General features: G+C 36.9%; 3 protein-coding genes across 5 annotated transcripts in view; 1 reads left to right on the forward strand and 2 right to left on the reverse strand.

The window, feature by feature from the left end:
• The window catches only part of cenpp (centromere protein P), a 55,676-nt gene that overhangs the window by 9,156 nt on the left and 32,287 nt on the right, over positions 1 to 14,233 (forward strand). The gene's annotated exons all lie outside the window — the stretch shown is intronic.
• ogna (osteoglycin, paralog a) lies at positions 2,147 to 7,079 on the reverse strand. Its single transcript, XM_066672564.1, has 6 exons — positions 6,930 to 7,079; positions 5,504 to 5,606; positions 4,287 to 4,451; positions 3,610 to 3,812; positions 3,274 to 3,366; positions 2,147 to 2,867 (listed from the first exon to the last, which is right to left on the reverse strand). The coding sequence occupies exons 1-6, from the start codon at positions 7,077 to 7,079 to the stop codon at positions 2,697 to 2,699; spliced, it is 885 nt and encodes a 294-aa protein (XP_066528661.1). The 3' UTR covers positions 2,147 to 2,696.
• Positions 10,174 to 11,501, reverse strand: omd (osteomodulin). The gene is made up of 2 exons (XM_066670698.1): positions 10,580 to 11,501; positions 10,174 to 10,361 (listed from the first exon to the last, which is right to left on the reverse strand). The coding sequence occupies exons 1-2, from the start codon at positions 11,499 to 11,501 to the stop codon at positions 10,174 to 10,176; spliced, it is 1,110 nt and encodes a 369-aa protein (XP_066526795.1).

Below are 14,233 nucleotides of genomic sequence, written 5' to 3' on the forward strand. Positions count from 1 at the left end.
AAGACCAAGGCTAACAAGGCTTTTTAGGAACGGTAAATGTTTTCATTCCTGCCTGGGTCTGCAGTCTTTTTTTTATTAAAAAGACAAGCTATTGTACTTTTAAAAAGTGCACCAATGTTTCCAGAATGCATTCACAGCATAGTTAGTTTTCCTAAGCCAGCTCCACTTGTGTTGAGGAATTTTAAAGATGGTCCCTGGTGTGACTAATGCAAATAACAGGAGCTGCATTTGTTCATGCCGCAAACTACCTGAGGCCACTGGAGACTGAGACATAGGAGTAGTCATTTGACCGTATCTTTTAATCACAGATTCCTGAGCTTTTCCAGACCACTTCTCTGAGCTTTAGGGGCCTACACAATGCAGTGTGAATGGGAGGAATTGTCTGAGTCAAGAAGGAAACAGCCAGTTTTCCTTGGTACAGGGGCCACCACTTATTAAACCTGAGGCTAGAGTGGCTTCAAGTGATAGAAAACCACACCATGAACCGGAACAGTGTCCTTCCTCTGATCACCACTATTCTGCTGGGCCAGGCACTTAACACCAGTTGGCACAGGTTAATCTAGGAGGTGAACATAGGGGTAGTTGGGGTAGTTATTTGACCAGGGGAAAGGGGGTGGTATGATATATTTTTTTAAAACATTCCAGTAACAAAACAATAACATGCAAGTCACATGTCTATTACAGTACTAAGGGATTGTGGTGCAAAGTCTATGTTTCAGTCATAGATAGTAGACCAGGAGTTTGTGGACTCCTGCTCATTCAACATTTCTTCTGAAATCAAGGTTATTAATAGAGAGTTTATTCCTCTTTGCTGTGTACAATGCTTTTAGTAAGGCTTTGTACTCGATGTCAGAACATTGCTGTGAGGATGTGGTTTTTTCAGCTGTGTAAACCTTGGGGAGATCAGGTACTGATGATGGATGTTTAGTTCTGGATCATAAACAGCCCTCCACAGTAGTATCAGATAGAGCTCCGTCACTTCAGATAATACAATTCCAACCCTGGGATTTATATACTTCTGACTCTTGATGGTGATTTTAGGCTCTAATGTGGCTGCTTCAGAACATCCCAGTCTAATATTGGTCTATGGAGACATCTGTATCTGCACTGGGTGCACCTTAACCTTACAGATTTCACTGGGCTGTCTGGAAAGACTCAGAGAGACACTGGGTGTTTTAGACATAATTGAGGCAGGGTTAACAGTTGAGCTTAAGTAGGCCCTGACTTATATGCCACAATACGAATGTTTTTAGAAGACCTCTTCGTTGTTTTCTTGCTTTCTATTTATTTGAAATTGGTATAACATATAATGCATACAAGCACTGCAGAGACACCGATATGGTAGTGGTATGTTAATGTGTGTCAGATGGGTCAGGCACAGAAGTGCTGGTGTTTTTTGAATGTCTACTCTATTAGACACATCTGTCTTGTTGATCTGCCTTGGAGATGAAGTCAAATGTCTAGAAATGTCACTGTTAATTGTTTTGATTAACTTTATTTTGAAATATATGAATGTCAATTAATTCTCAAGGAATTGGTCGATCTGAATCATTTCCAGCAGATGTGAGTATTGTAAATTTAAGAGAAATACACTAAAGGTTCTTCTGAAATATGGGGATAAGCTTAACATTAAACATCCACTTTTTTATGTACCTTTTCTTCCTCTTGACAGTTTACTGTAGCACTAATGCTTCAGCACATAGTGGCTACCTCATGATGCCTTTGTAATGCTGAGCTGAGATTGCTCAGAGTTTGGTTTATGTCAAAAAGGGAACAAATTCCATGACATGATGGCAATGAAAATTTGGAAGTGAAGCTGCAAAAGCAATATGGAAACCATTCCATTATTTACTTGGAGCATGGAGCTACAATGTCTGCCAATTTGGCCAGCAGAATGGAATAATATTAACCCACATTTTCCAGATCTCTTTGTGTGCACAACTTAAGAGTTTGGTTTACAGTTTATGGAGATTTGTTTTTATGACTACTAGAAATGAATTTTCTCTTTCTTAATGCAAAGCATTCCTGCAGTCCTTTCATAACAACACATGGAATAAAAAGGAATGGACATGTGACTTAAAAAAAAATCAAGATTTATTCAAATAACTACATAGGACATAGCATAGGGAATTAATATATTGCATTACTGTACAGCCTACTGTATGATTCACACATAGGTAGTTATCACTATCCCATCACATAAATAGAAAATTCAATGACAGTTATTCGATTGACTGACATCCTTGTGGAAGCATATATAGTGAATGATGCTTCGTTTTATTAATTAAGTTAGTAAGTTTCTTGAATTCAGCCAGAGTAAGACTTCTCAAACAGTACAGATTAAAGTGATTCACATAATTCAGAGCATTGCTTGAAGCTTGAGTCCAGTTGTTATGGAAGCCACGAATGGAGTATGCAGCAGCTTTCCTTGGGAGGGTTATATTCACTGGATATACTTATATTTAACTTCTCATTTACAACCGTATGAAAAGAAAGCCGTTGAGTTCAAGAGTCATTTTTGGCACTTGCGTAATATAGTAATCAAGTTGTCAAAAAGCATTTCACGTTTCCTGATTTTGCTTCATTATGTCATACTGGATATGAACCAGCCTTCAGTCCATATTGGATGGCGTTGGAAGCACATTCAGAGACTACTTAGGCTATTTATTTTTAGCTTATGTCTATATGACATATTTTCATTGGTACCGTCCAACTGGCAGGGAGTGGAGACATGTGAAGCTGTTAGGATACTGTGCAAGGTTGACTGGGTTTCCATCCATCCTGATTTCATTCATGTTCGGGCGAATGTAGTAGGTGTTGTTGCTTTTACAGAAGGTGTCGGCGTTAACGGTTGAAATGTTGTTGTTCTGTAGACGAGAAAAGAATAGTATCTGAGGATATTCGTTTCAATCTTTATAAAGCTTCATGAATGGTTTTCGTCAAACAGTTTAGAAATTTTCAAGCCATGGTTAAGTTCATTTTAAAGTAAAAAAATGAATAAATGATTCTTGTTTTGAAGGTTTGTTTAAGTAAAAACCTTCGGTACATTTTCAAAAAGAGACTTGCACATCATTTGGACAAATTGTTACTTATCCATTGAAAAGGGTCGCTGATATAGCATCATAGGAACCTTTATTTTTAATAGTGTAGCTGAAATTTATCCCATCTACAACTAAAGCACAGTTCACTTAAATGTAGTCAACCATTGCCATTGTGATGTCTATATTTAAGTAAAACAGGATTTTATTTGTGATTCAAGGTAAGGTCATTTACCTGAATGTGAAATATATGCACACTCTCTGGGATCATGGGAACAGCCTCCAGCTGATTATGTGCGAGATAAAGATTTCTGAGTTTGGTCAGTTTCTGTGGGGAAAGATTCAGCACAAACGACTGGTCAGACTTGGGGATTAAATTCAGAATTTAAACCAGGTGTGAAAAAATGCAAACTAAAAAATATTCTTGGCTGCACATCCTCAGTCTTATTTAAGAGTAATAGTGTTCAGCAAGTAGTATTTCCCCCTAGACGTTCAAAAAATGTCTAACGCTTGCTTCATGAAGAAGTGGAGTGGAACCATGTTGGGCATTACATAATTTATGGCACGGTACCTTGAAAGCGTTTGCCTTGACTCCTTTTGTCTTGAGGTTGTTGTGATTGGCATTGAAGGAGATTAGCTTGACTGGTAACATTGGAAGCTTTACCAGCTTATTCTCAGCAAGAGTGAGTTCTTCTAACAGCGTGAGTTTGGAGAAGGCCCCATCCTCAATCTCAGAAATGAGGTTTCCAGTCAGGTCGATTCTTTTCAAAGTGACTGTGTAAAACAAAGAAGACAAGTAAACCCCTGTCCTCATCTGTTTGGGTTATCTCCTTTTCTTTTAATGCCAGTGACTGTAAATAATAGAGTTAATTTAAACTAGCTGTCTACAAGAAACAGCCTTAATCTTTGCTGTGCTTTTCAACAGAGGATTGTTTTTTCTTCAGCTCTGCTCCAGACAAAGTAGATAAACACATGTACTTGTTTTTTTCCCAAAACACATACTGCATTCACAGTGCAGCTTACAGATGGTATCATTTATTACATCTTGGATGATGTTTGGTGTTCTCTGAGGTACAGTATGATATAGTAGGCTTTGTGAATTCCTTATTTCACATGCAGTTGCTTAAGATTTGTATTTTGTCCAGCACTGCTGTTTGTCTCTTTATTCTTTCCTGTTTATAAAGCCTTGAGACTTTACTCTGTAGGGTAAACAGGCAGAGAATGGGGTCCTTTCACAGAGAAACCTACCAATATCTCCAAAATCTTTTTGGGTTATCTTCTTTATCTTGTTGTAACGAGCATAAAGATAGGCTGTCTCTTTAGGAAGAGCAGGCACCGATGTCATATCGGGATCAACTTCCTCACAATACACTGATCCGGTCAAGCACACGCACAGCAGACAGGTGGGAAGGTCTAGGAGATGAGAAAACAAACTAGTGTTACGTTTTGTATCTTTTATGCACTATAAATTTAATGACACCAGGGCTGCCTTTTGAAGCCAAAGTAGTGGACTTGATATTCAAAAGAGTTTCCAAATAAAGAAGACATGCAGATTTCAAATAGAAAAGTACTAGAGATTCTTTAAACTAATAAAAATAATCAATTGAAATGCTCCTTGAGGAAACAAACATGGTTCTAATGCGTCGCCCCATCTGACATTTATATATTTGTAGAACATGGTATTGCTTTTGAGAAAACATAGTTCTGCTGCTAATCTGTATGTATCCTCTAATAGTTCAAGGACCCCAATGTTGTGGAAAAATGCAGACATAGCTTATCCACACTCAGCCCACGTGCCAACAACTCTTTCAGATACTCAGCTCAGTCCTGACAGCTTTGAGTTTGGACACTTTTTTTAGGGCCTGACTGATTTGAAGATCACTGATACCGATTTTAAGTATCATGATGGTGTCATTGAACTGGAAAAGATGTGAAATGGTAAAACAGTAAGCAGTTAAATAAAAACTGCTAAAATATCAAAGTTCTTAAAAAAAACTCAAGTCATCTCAAGTAATATAATGTAGTGGGCAGAGCTTCATTCAGTTCTAATGCAGTTTATGCTAATTACATGTATTCATGTATTAAATATTCAACAATATTTAATAAAGCTTACCTCTTTGGCCTGTACAACTGATAAATCTAAGTTGCTGATGAGTAAAGAGTAACCCTGAGACCATTAAAGTCAACAATATTAGGCAGTTTACCTCACAATATTCTGATATTTATAAGTATGCAAGACCATAACATCACTGATTTTATTAACCAGGTGATACTCTTTAGACTGTTACAGTTCTCATTGCTTCTAGAGGGTTGATGATGCAGTCTACACACAGCAGATTAGGGTTCGATTTCCATGGGTAAGACTGCTAACACCACGTTTGCCCATCTCTGTAGCAAGATTAAAACCGATATGCCTCTTTGGATATGAGTGCCTCCCAAATTCCATAACTGTAAAGGTGCTTTACCAGAAGCATCCCCATCGGTGGCAGGGGGCAGAGTGCTTTGCGGGGTGTCGGCTGGCAGCAAAACACCAGATTCCTCATGATTAGTAGTGACAGCTATCTCTCTCTGTTAGGCAAAAGCAAAATTGGTCATTTGATTTATGCGGTCATACATTAACATCACTTAATGTGATTAAACACATTAAGCACATTTTTTTTCCTTAGCACTGCATGCAGGTTCATACAGTCATATATAGAGTTATAGATAAACCTGGTCAAACTGCATATTTTTGTTGATCATCAAGTTAAAAAAAATGGGTTTGCATCCTCTTCTTGCATTTTAATGCAGAGTTACTGCTAAATTAGCATATTTAGGGTGGGAAAAGGGAATAAAACGTAGCTTGTGCAAAAACTTTTCGTTTTGTCTCTAATAATTTGAACTGGCAAAGTGAAGAAAACCTTCATGCAGAGGATGTGTTCGTTTATTTTCACATAAAAACAGGTGTTTTTAAAGTTTTGCATGTGACTGTCTTAAAAGCCTGCTGATGTTTTTGAATAATGAGTCTAGTAAAGGGTAAAATCCTTCTTTTAAGGTAAGTGACACTCCAGCTTCCTTAAGCTATAGGGCTAGATTTTCAAGCCTGTCTGGACTTGTAAGACTCCAGGTGTGTTTTTGTGCTTTCAGCAGCCCTGGGTTAGGACTGTGTGGGTGGGAGTGCTGTAGCCTGAGGAAACTCCTCTGGAGCTCAGTGGCGGTGCTTGGTGCTGAGTAATCAACTCGAGTCTCTGCAGAGCTCAGCCAAATGCTGGAACTGAATTAGATCAGGAATCAATCAGCAGGGATTGTTTTAACCCTGGCAAAGTCTGGTTTGCGAAATGCATATTAACTCTGAATTGAGTGTGCAAGAGAAAGAAAAATGTAGAGATGCAGTGTGGAGAATTGGAGAACTCTTGTTTAGTTTAAAACATTTTAAAAGATTCACAGAGACAAGGTGCAAACCCACAACAAACTTATACAGTGAGGTTACATTTTCTTCGTGTTTCTGAAAAACATTTAGTGCTGCTGTCTTTTCTTTACTAAAAAATGCATGCTTTATTTATCAATAACACAATGCATTCAGCTAGCCTTTAACTACAGTTTTTAAAAAGAAAAGAAAAATGCATATTAAAATACATAAAATACAATGTTAAGTACGTTTTGTTATTAATAGAAACAGATAAAGCATGCATGTAAGTAAAGAAACAAACATTCTAGTTTTTCAAAACTTTAAATACTACTTAGAGATGCATACATAATATATAAATTTTAACTGTTGGTTTACAGTAATACAGTTAATATTCCATACGTATACCACATATATATTCAAACTTCCTGCAACTTGAAGGCAAAATCAGCATTGACATATACTCAAGACACTGATACTGTTTGTAGGATGTAAATATAAAATACCTTATACTTCTTTGTCTCCAGGTGGGTTTCTTTAGGTCGTAGCTCCGCATTTGTGTGTAGAGAATTTTGATAGTAGTGTGTCCCTGAGGCTAAGATCACCCATGATGCGAATGTAAAAGTGTAAATAAGTGTTCTCAGTCTGGTCCCCATCGTGTCTGAGCAGAGTGGGATGTGTTCCTGCTCTGTTTAAAGTGTAGGACAGCAGCCTAAGCAGTGGAGGGCTATTTTCTCTGTGCCTGTGAGTAAAATGTGATCTGTCAAATCAGTATTTAAAGCTACATGAGTAGCTGCCAGGGGATTCTTAAGCAAGAGTTTATGGAACAGACCTTAACCCTTTGTTTTCTGTCTGGTCAGATCAGATCCCAGTGTCTCAGTCAGAGTCTGGCAATGTTTGTGATTTTAAAGAAAAATGTGTTCTCTTTAAACAGCCAGAGACCTGAAAGCCATGATAAAACCTGTCACTTTTGCAGTGGTCTGTTGTGTTGGATGATAATCTCATTTATTTAGCACAGTGACATTTTTATTTCTTGCCGTTTTGGCACTTCTAAATAGATATATTTATTAATCATTTATTTTCTCCAGTTCAGCACCACTCCCTGACCTGTTTTTATTAGATTTTATTAGATCTTTATCGAAAGGAATGATTTAGTCATTTGTATTAAAAATGATTTCTGTAGTAATTCAGTAATGTATCATTTAAGATTTGTGATGAATTGAGATCGGCTTGTTATCATTACATAAACATTGGTTCAGTGGAGTATTCTGTATATTTAGTAAGTGGTTTATTATTACTTCCCTTCACCTATTGCACACATCATATATAATATGAGAATAAAACAGAGAGAGAGAGCAGACTGGTTTTAATGGAACAGACACTTAAAAAAAAAAGTATTTTAATAGAGAACATATGATTTATATCCCCCCTCTGCGTACATCGAGATGAGATGAGGAGGGCCCCTTGAAATAAACATTCAAGGGATGGAAACAAGTGGACTGAGACTGGGGTCTGTTACAGGTGTGTTAGCAATTATATGAACTTGTAAAAATTTACTATACTGGGAAGAGTGCCAAGAACTGGAAAAGGGTTTTACACTACTAATTTTACATTTTTCACTCAGGGTGGCATTCTTCTCATCACACTTCTAGTGGGGACGTTTGCATATTACAGAAAGGCATATGATACCATGTACTGGGTTCAGTAATTGATTAAGTTAATAAAAAAAATTAAATAAAACCCCAAAGTCTTGGACCTCAAATTTTCATAAATTACTCCACAGATGGAGCTTATTTTTATTCGTAATTATGTTCATTATGCCACATGCTTTGGATTAATATCCAAATATTTGGAATTGCTTCAAAATATTATTCTGTATAATCATTGCATAACCATCTCTGATTTTTAATCGCTGCTTAAATCAGATGTTCATTGTTAAGTTTCAGATTTTGGGTTTTACATAAAACATGGAACAACATAAACATCGCTGGTTCCAAGCATTGATTAAAGCATTTTCTAGGGTTTTATATAATTAATTATACTTGCTTATTGCAAAATTGTACACTTAGTAGTCTGAATAGAACAGTGAACCCAGTCCTAGTACAGTGGTCATCCAAATTAACTAGGAGTCTTATCTCCCTGCAGATTAACCCTGAACTGACACATATGATCCAGTTAAATCATGGTCTTCAGACAAGACTGAATACTATTATCAAGTGTAGATAACAGTTTGGACAAAAGTGTAGAGGAAGGTATAAACTGCTAGGGCAAGAGTTGGTGACAACTGTCCAAATACCAAACCTATAGTTCCAGCAAAGTAAGAAGGCTAGGCTTAGTTAAAGAGAGATATATGTTGTTAGTTTTAAAATTGCAGTTTATTAAGCATTCTCAAACAACCTGAGTATCTTCTCATTGTCATGTGTTTAAAGCAAAAATACAAAGACAGAATGCACTAAAAGATTAACAGAATTTGCCAAATTTAATACTGAAAATGTTTGTGTTAACTTCAGAAATGACCATTAAGTCACATGCCAGTATTTTTAATACATTGGAAAACAGTTGAAAGAGTAGATCCTTGAGGATTGGAAATGTTTGTCGAAAAAATGAACCAAAAAACAATCCCAAAATTCAAGTTACTCTTTCTACCACTTATACAACCCCTAGCCACACTGCAAGGTTTAACAAAAACCTAAATATCGCTTGGTGCAAATGTTACATTCCTTAATTATCTATAAACATTGCTGTGTGACATCTACTTGCGCACAAACAACATGTTTATTCAGTTAATAATAATTCTTAGTTACTGTTATTCCATATCCAGGGCAGAATAGGAGAATGTCTACATTAAGCTAACAAGAAATGCTTTTCTTTTAACATTAAGCCATTAGTTATCAGGATATAAATAAGTGCTACATGTAGTTGTTCAGTCATTCTTTAATTATACATTTAAAGCTTTGTCCTCAAGTGAAAGTTGCCTTTACCATTACATTTTGATTACATGTACAAACCCTATTTTGAGAAAAGTTGTGATGTGAAAACTGTAAATGCAAAAACAGTGCAATTATGTGCAAATTATTTGAAACCCTCAACTTAATCGACAACACGTAATTTAAAAAGTTTTCTCCCCATCTATACTTCTGAAAGACTCTTAATTTATTTTCTTGATATTTTCCTTTGTAAACCCAGTCATGTCACTGACAATTAAATATTAATTATATGTATTTTTGTATCATTTTGCACTAATTTACCAGTGTTGTGTTTACCCATTCCAACGTATTTTTTTTTGGAACATGTTGCTGGTATTAAATTCAAAATGGGCAAACATTACAAAAAATAAATAATTATAATATAATATTAATAATTACAAAAAAATCGTAGTTTTATCATTTGAAATGTCTTTGTACTATTTTCATTTACAAAATACGTTTTTTAAATTATTTGCACATCATTACATTCTGTCTTAATTTTCATTTTGCCCAGCATCCCAACTTATGTGTAAATGGAGTTTGTAATAAAAAAAAAGTATGTATTGCCATGCTCTTAATCTATCCACATGCCAGAAGGGTTAAAAGGATAAATATTGAATGTTTATTAGGTTTTTATTTTTGCATTTATGCTTTATATCTTATAGTATCTATTATAAAATATATTCCAGGAATCTAAACATCATAAATTAGGATCAGATGATGGAATATATTATCAGTTAAATATTGTTTTTAAATAAAAGCATTGGGTTTGATTTTTCCCCCCTTATTTTGAGGCATAATGTTCTTCATCCTTCTGTTGTTCACCATAAAATATCATTCTCATTCTTGGGAAACAGGTGTAGGCGTGATAGTCCACAGGTCCTCTGAGCTTATTGTTGTCAATGCGGATGTAGGTTAGCATGTTTGGTCTGTCCTGGTCCATTGACGGGCACATCAGCGAAACATTCAGTTCTGAAAGAAGAGCAGAGGAGGGAGGTTTAACATGAACCATATTAAATACCACATTAAAGGCTAAACACAGAAACCCTACAGCCCTCTTCGTCCAGTCAGAATGACCTTCACTGTTAGATTTCCAAAGCTGTTTCTTTGATGCTACGCATTAGGTTATCTTTGTATATAATCAAAATATGGACAGTTTAATATAATCTTTTACATTAGAAATTGCTCACCTTTGTAATCATTGTGGTTGAGATACAGATGTTCCAAGGACTTGGGAATGAAGAAGGTTTTGGAGAGTTGGTTGTGACCCAGGTTCAGATCCATCAGACTTGACAGGTTAAAGACCTTGTAAGGAATTGCCTTCAGTTTGTTGCGCGCCACTCTGAGGTACAGGATGTTTGGCGTCTTCCTGAAATAACCCTCAGGTATGGAACTGATGGAATTATTATCCACAGAAAGCTGCAGTAAAGATGAAGGTAGGTCAGGGGGCATTGACCTTAGTTTATTGCTGCACATGTTGATGTGCACGAGGCTCTTCAGGCCAGACAGAACCTTTCCCTTAACGCCTGCGTCTGTGAGTCTGTTGCTACAAAGATCGAGGGTTGTGATGTTTGATAATTCTCGAAGAGTGTCAGCTGTTATCTTTGAGATCTTGTTGAAGCCAAGGTGAAGACTTTGAAGGGTCTTGGGCAAAGAAGGAGGGATTTCTTCCAAGTTGTTGTGGTCAAGATTAAGGTGAATAAGTTCTTGCAGTTTAGTGAAGGCCTCTCTCTTCACAAGAGAAGACTGAAGCTTATTGTGACTGAGGTTGATGTCTCTGAGAGATGTGGCATTGGAAAAAGGTTTTGCCGTGATAGCCTGAATCTCGTTGAACTGAATGTAAAGGTGACGTACATGTCCCGGGACATCAGGGATTGTTTTCAGTTCACGATGGTCACAGTACATTGCAAAAGGATATGAGTGAGGGCAGAAACACTCCTTGGCACACTCGTATGATTGAACTGTGTAAGTGCTATCAGTTTCCTGAGGTCCTGCAATCGAAGGAATCGATGACTCCTGTTCTGTGTCATAGTCCTCATACTCACTTTCATAATCTTGACACAAGACTTTTAATTCAGTAAACAAAACCAGTAAAAATATTGTCCATATCATTGGAAATTCCATTACTGGGTTTGTGACTTGTTTTCTCTTATCTGTTTAGAGCAGAGACACAACGAGACATTGGGATTACAGTTGGGCGATGATTTCATGACATACAACACATTTTTTTATATAAAACACAGGTTTTTTATAACTGGAACTGGCAGAAAATAACTAGTTGTGACATATTTATGTCCTACACTAAACCCATTTAAACTGGACTCTCTTTATCATGAACCATCAGTGTTTCTGGAAGAACTAATGATATCCACAATGTGCTCAGAACAGCATGTTACACATTGTCAAGCAATTTATCATAAATTTTAGCCAGCACTAACATGGCCCTATTGATTGGCTTAAGCAGATTTTTGCAAACAAGGCATTTTGAACTCTTACAAGCTGTGTTTTTCCCCTGTAATTCTTGCTGCTGAAATCCCTGACTGAATAACTTTATCCATCTGCTACAGTTTTCAAAGAGCCATGGGATGTCCACAAGTGTTTGACAGTAAATCCTCTCTTACACAAGACTCACATAAGTGCAAGCCTGGTGTACTCTGACTGAAAAACATAATTGTCATTTATATATTGCAGAGTGGTATGTGAAACCTTGGATACAAATGATTGTATTGACAGTATTTTTGTATTTATAGCACACCAGTGGGTTTTGTGTGTGTGTGTGTGTGTGTGTGTGTGTGTTTATTTAGAAGTGTGGTTCATATCATGAGTGTTTTGAAATGCCTTGATATTATATTAATATCATAAATACTGTACCACTAAACATATAGGGCCAAGATAATAGATAATGTGAATATCGTTAATACTGAACAGGGGATGTCTATTTACTAAATATGGTGCTAGATAATTGTGTTTAGGGCAGCATCAAGTGAGAGGGTGGGACTATTTTGAAAAGAGGCCATTTGATCTGAAGATGCTTGATGTAAGATTGAGCAGTAAAACAGAGGCCATAATTAACTATCCTATCAGTTTTAACAAGAATGGACTGTAGCATTTTCCATGTGCAAATTGATATTGATATAGATTATATAAAAATGTTGGAAGACCTATTAAAATGCACTTGATCTCAGTTCATAGTATATAAAAATGGAAAGCAGGTATCGCCCATGAGATCACACAAGTTGCTCCCTCTAGTGCTTTACTGTATGGGCAATGGTGAAAACTAATGTACAACAGGTGCCTGCGGACCTTTGGTACTTGGCTTCTTCATAAGCAACATGATAACAGAGTATACACCACTGAAGTGCTGTTTTGCAGGAGTTGTGTTTATGTATGACACATTTGTAAACTATAATTTGTGAAAAATACAGTTCTTTAGTTGAAATAGCTTTTTATCTTGCAGTTGTTCACAGCCAAAGAGAGCACTGAAGTGTCCAATGACAGATTCAAAGCCTTATGAATAACAGTTGAATAAGTTTTATTCTGAATAATAACCTTATGCAACATCCCACACTTCTTTTAAGGGGAATTTTGCTTATATTATTGGAATGTCATATTCCATGACTCTGGAATTTATCATGTGCACATTAGTCCAACTTTTTCTTTATGAGCCTCTTGTTGAATGTATTAAAAGTGAACAGATATAACCATTATAGAATTGTTCAAACATTGGAAATGGATGCACCCTTACTCATTAGCAAGTGTGTTCTCACTGTCTCAAGCATGGTCATGCATTTGGTTAACTCAGCATAGGAAATCATAATAGCATACCTGTATGAGTTATTCTTCCTGGGAGGTAATAGTGTTGCAACTAAAAGCCTGGAGATGAAAGCCAGATACAGCAGCACTAGGGGATCCTCTCCCTCAGGTTGAAGGATGTTGCCTTAGGCAAATAGCAGTGTTTTTCCTCCTATGATGAGGCTGAAATATGGCCTGGCTGTTTTTTTCCCTCACAGCAGTTCTGTATGCATTAGAGTGAGATGGAAGTCTGCCTCTTTGCTGGGGAAATGATTCTGGAAGCCTTGGGTTCCATGTGCTCAGTGACCTCAGTCGAGTCTTGTGGTCTCATCTGCTCCTTTTTTTCCTCCTTTGTTGAGTAGAGGTGAGGCTGCACTTTCCAGACCAAACATATGAAGCAGAGAGACTTCAGTGTGCTTTCACACATATGAACAATAAAACCAGTCTTGAAGGAGAGCCACAGCTGTGAGGATTATGTAACCATCCTTATGCCTCTTATAACACTGATCCCTCATTTCCTTGTATTAACAACAAAAAGATATTTGTCACTAAAGTTGGCTTGGTTTGTGCTGAAACTCAAAATATTTACAGTGTCTCCTCCTTCTTCAAATATGAATTGAAATGTAAGACAGCTGCATCTACTTTTCGACCTGCTGCTAACATGCACATCATGGGAGGGCTAAAGTTCACTGGAGGATAACAAAACTTCTCATTCTGTTATGTTAGCTTATAGACACCTGTTGGCATGTGAGCTACCTCACAGACTGGCTTGTTGGCTAGCCTATGCACAAGCTAGGGGGTTCTCTGTGGTCAGCTTTTGTTCAGAATATAATGAGTATATTGTATCATGAACCAAGTATTAAGAATCGGATCAAACAATGAGCAAAGTATGTAGTTACATCCGATTCAGTCCAAATTTCGCAGGAAACACAGGTCCAGCTCAAATAACACCATGGATTAGATTAATGTCTGGAGAACATACACATCCTAGATGTGTCACATCAGCTGACAAACGCTTCTCTGAGCTAGCACCGCAGGGAGATGGTGGGAGA

The sequence above is a fragment of the Hoplias malabaricus genome, chromosome 5 (assembly GCF_029633855.1).
Source record: "Hoplias malabaricus isolate fHopMal1 chromosome 5, fHopMal1.hap1, whole genome shotgun sequence".
In the NCBI taxonomy this organism is placed as follows: domain Eukaryota; kingdom Metazoa; phylum Chordata; class Actinopteri; order Characiformes; family Erythrinidae; genus Hoplias; species Hoplias malabaricus.

Bases quoted from the DNA above. Each gene is read 5' to 3' on its own strand.
- ogna (XM_066672564.1), bottom strand. From the start codon at position 7,079: ATGGGGACCAGACTGAGAACACTTATTTACACTTTTACATTCGCATCA. The intron at 3,813-4,286 runs GTAGGTTTCTCT...TGTTTTACACAG, and splicing joins AAAAGATTTTGGAGATATTG to TCACTTTGAAAAGAATCGAC. The intron at 3,367-3,609 runs GTACCGTGCCAT...CTTTCCCCACAG, and splicing joins TCAAGGCAAACGCTTTCAAG to AAACTGACCAAACTCAGAAA.
- omd (XM_066670698.1), bottom strand. From the start codon at position 11,501: ATGATATGGACAATATTTTTACTGGTTTTGTTTACTGAATTAAAAGTC. The intron at 10,362-10,579 runs GTGAGCAATTTC...CTCTTCTTTCAG, and splicing joins CAACCACAATGATTACAAAG to AACTGAATGTTTCGCTGATG.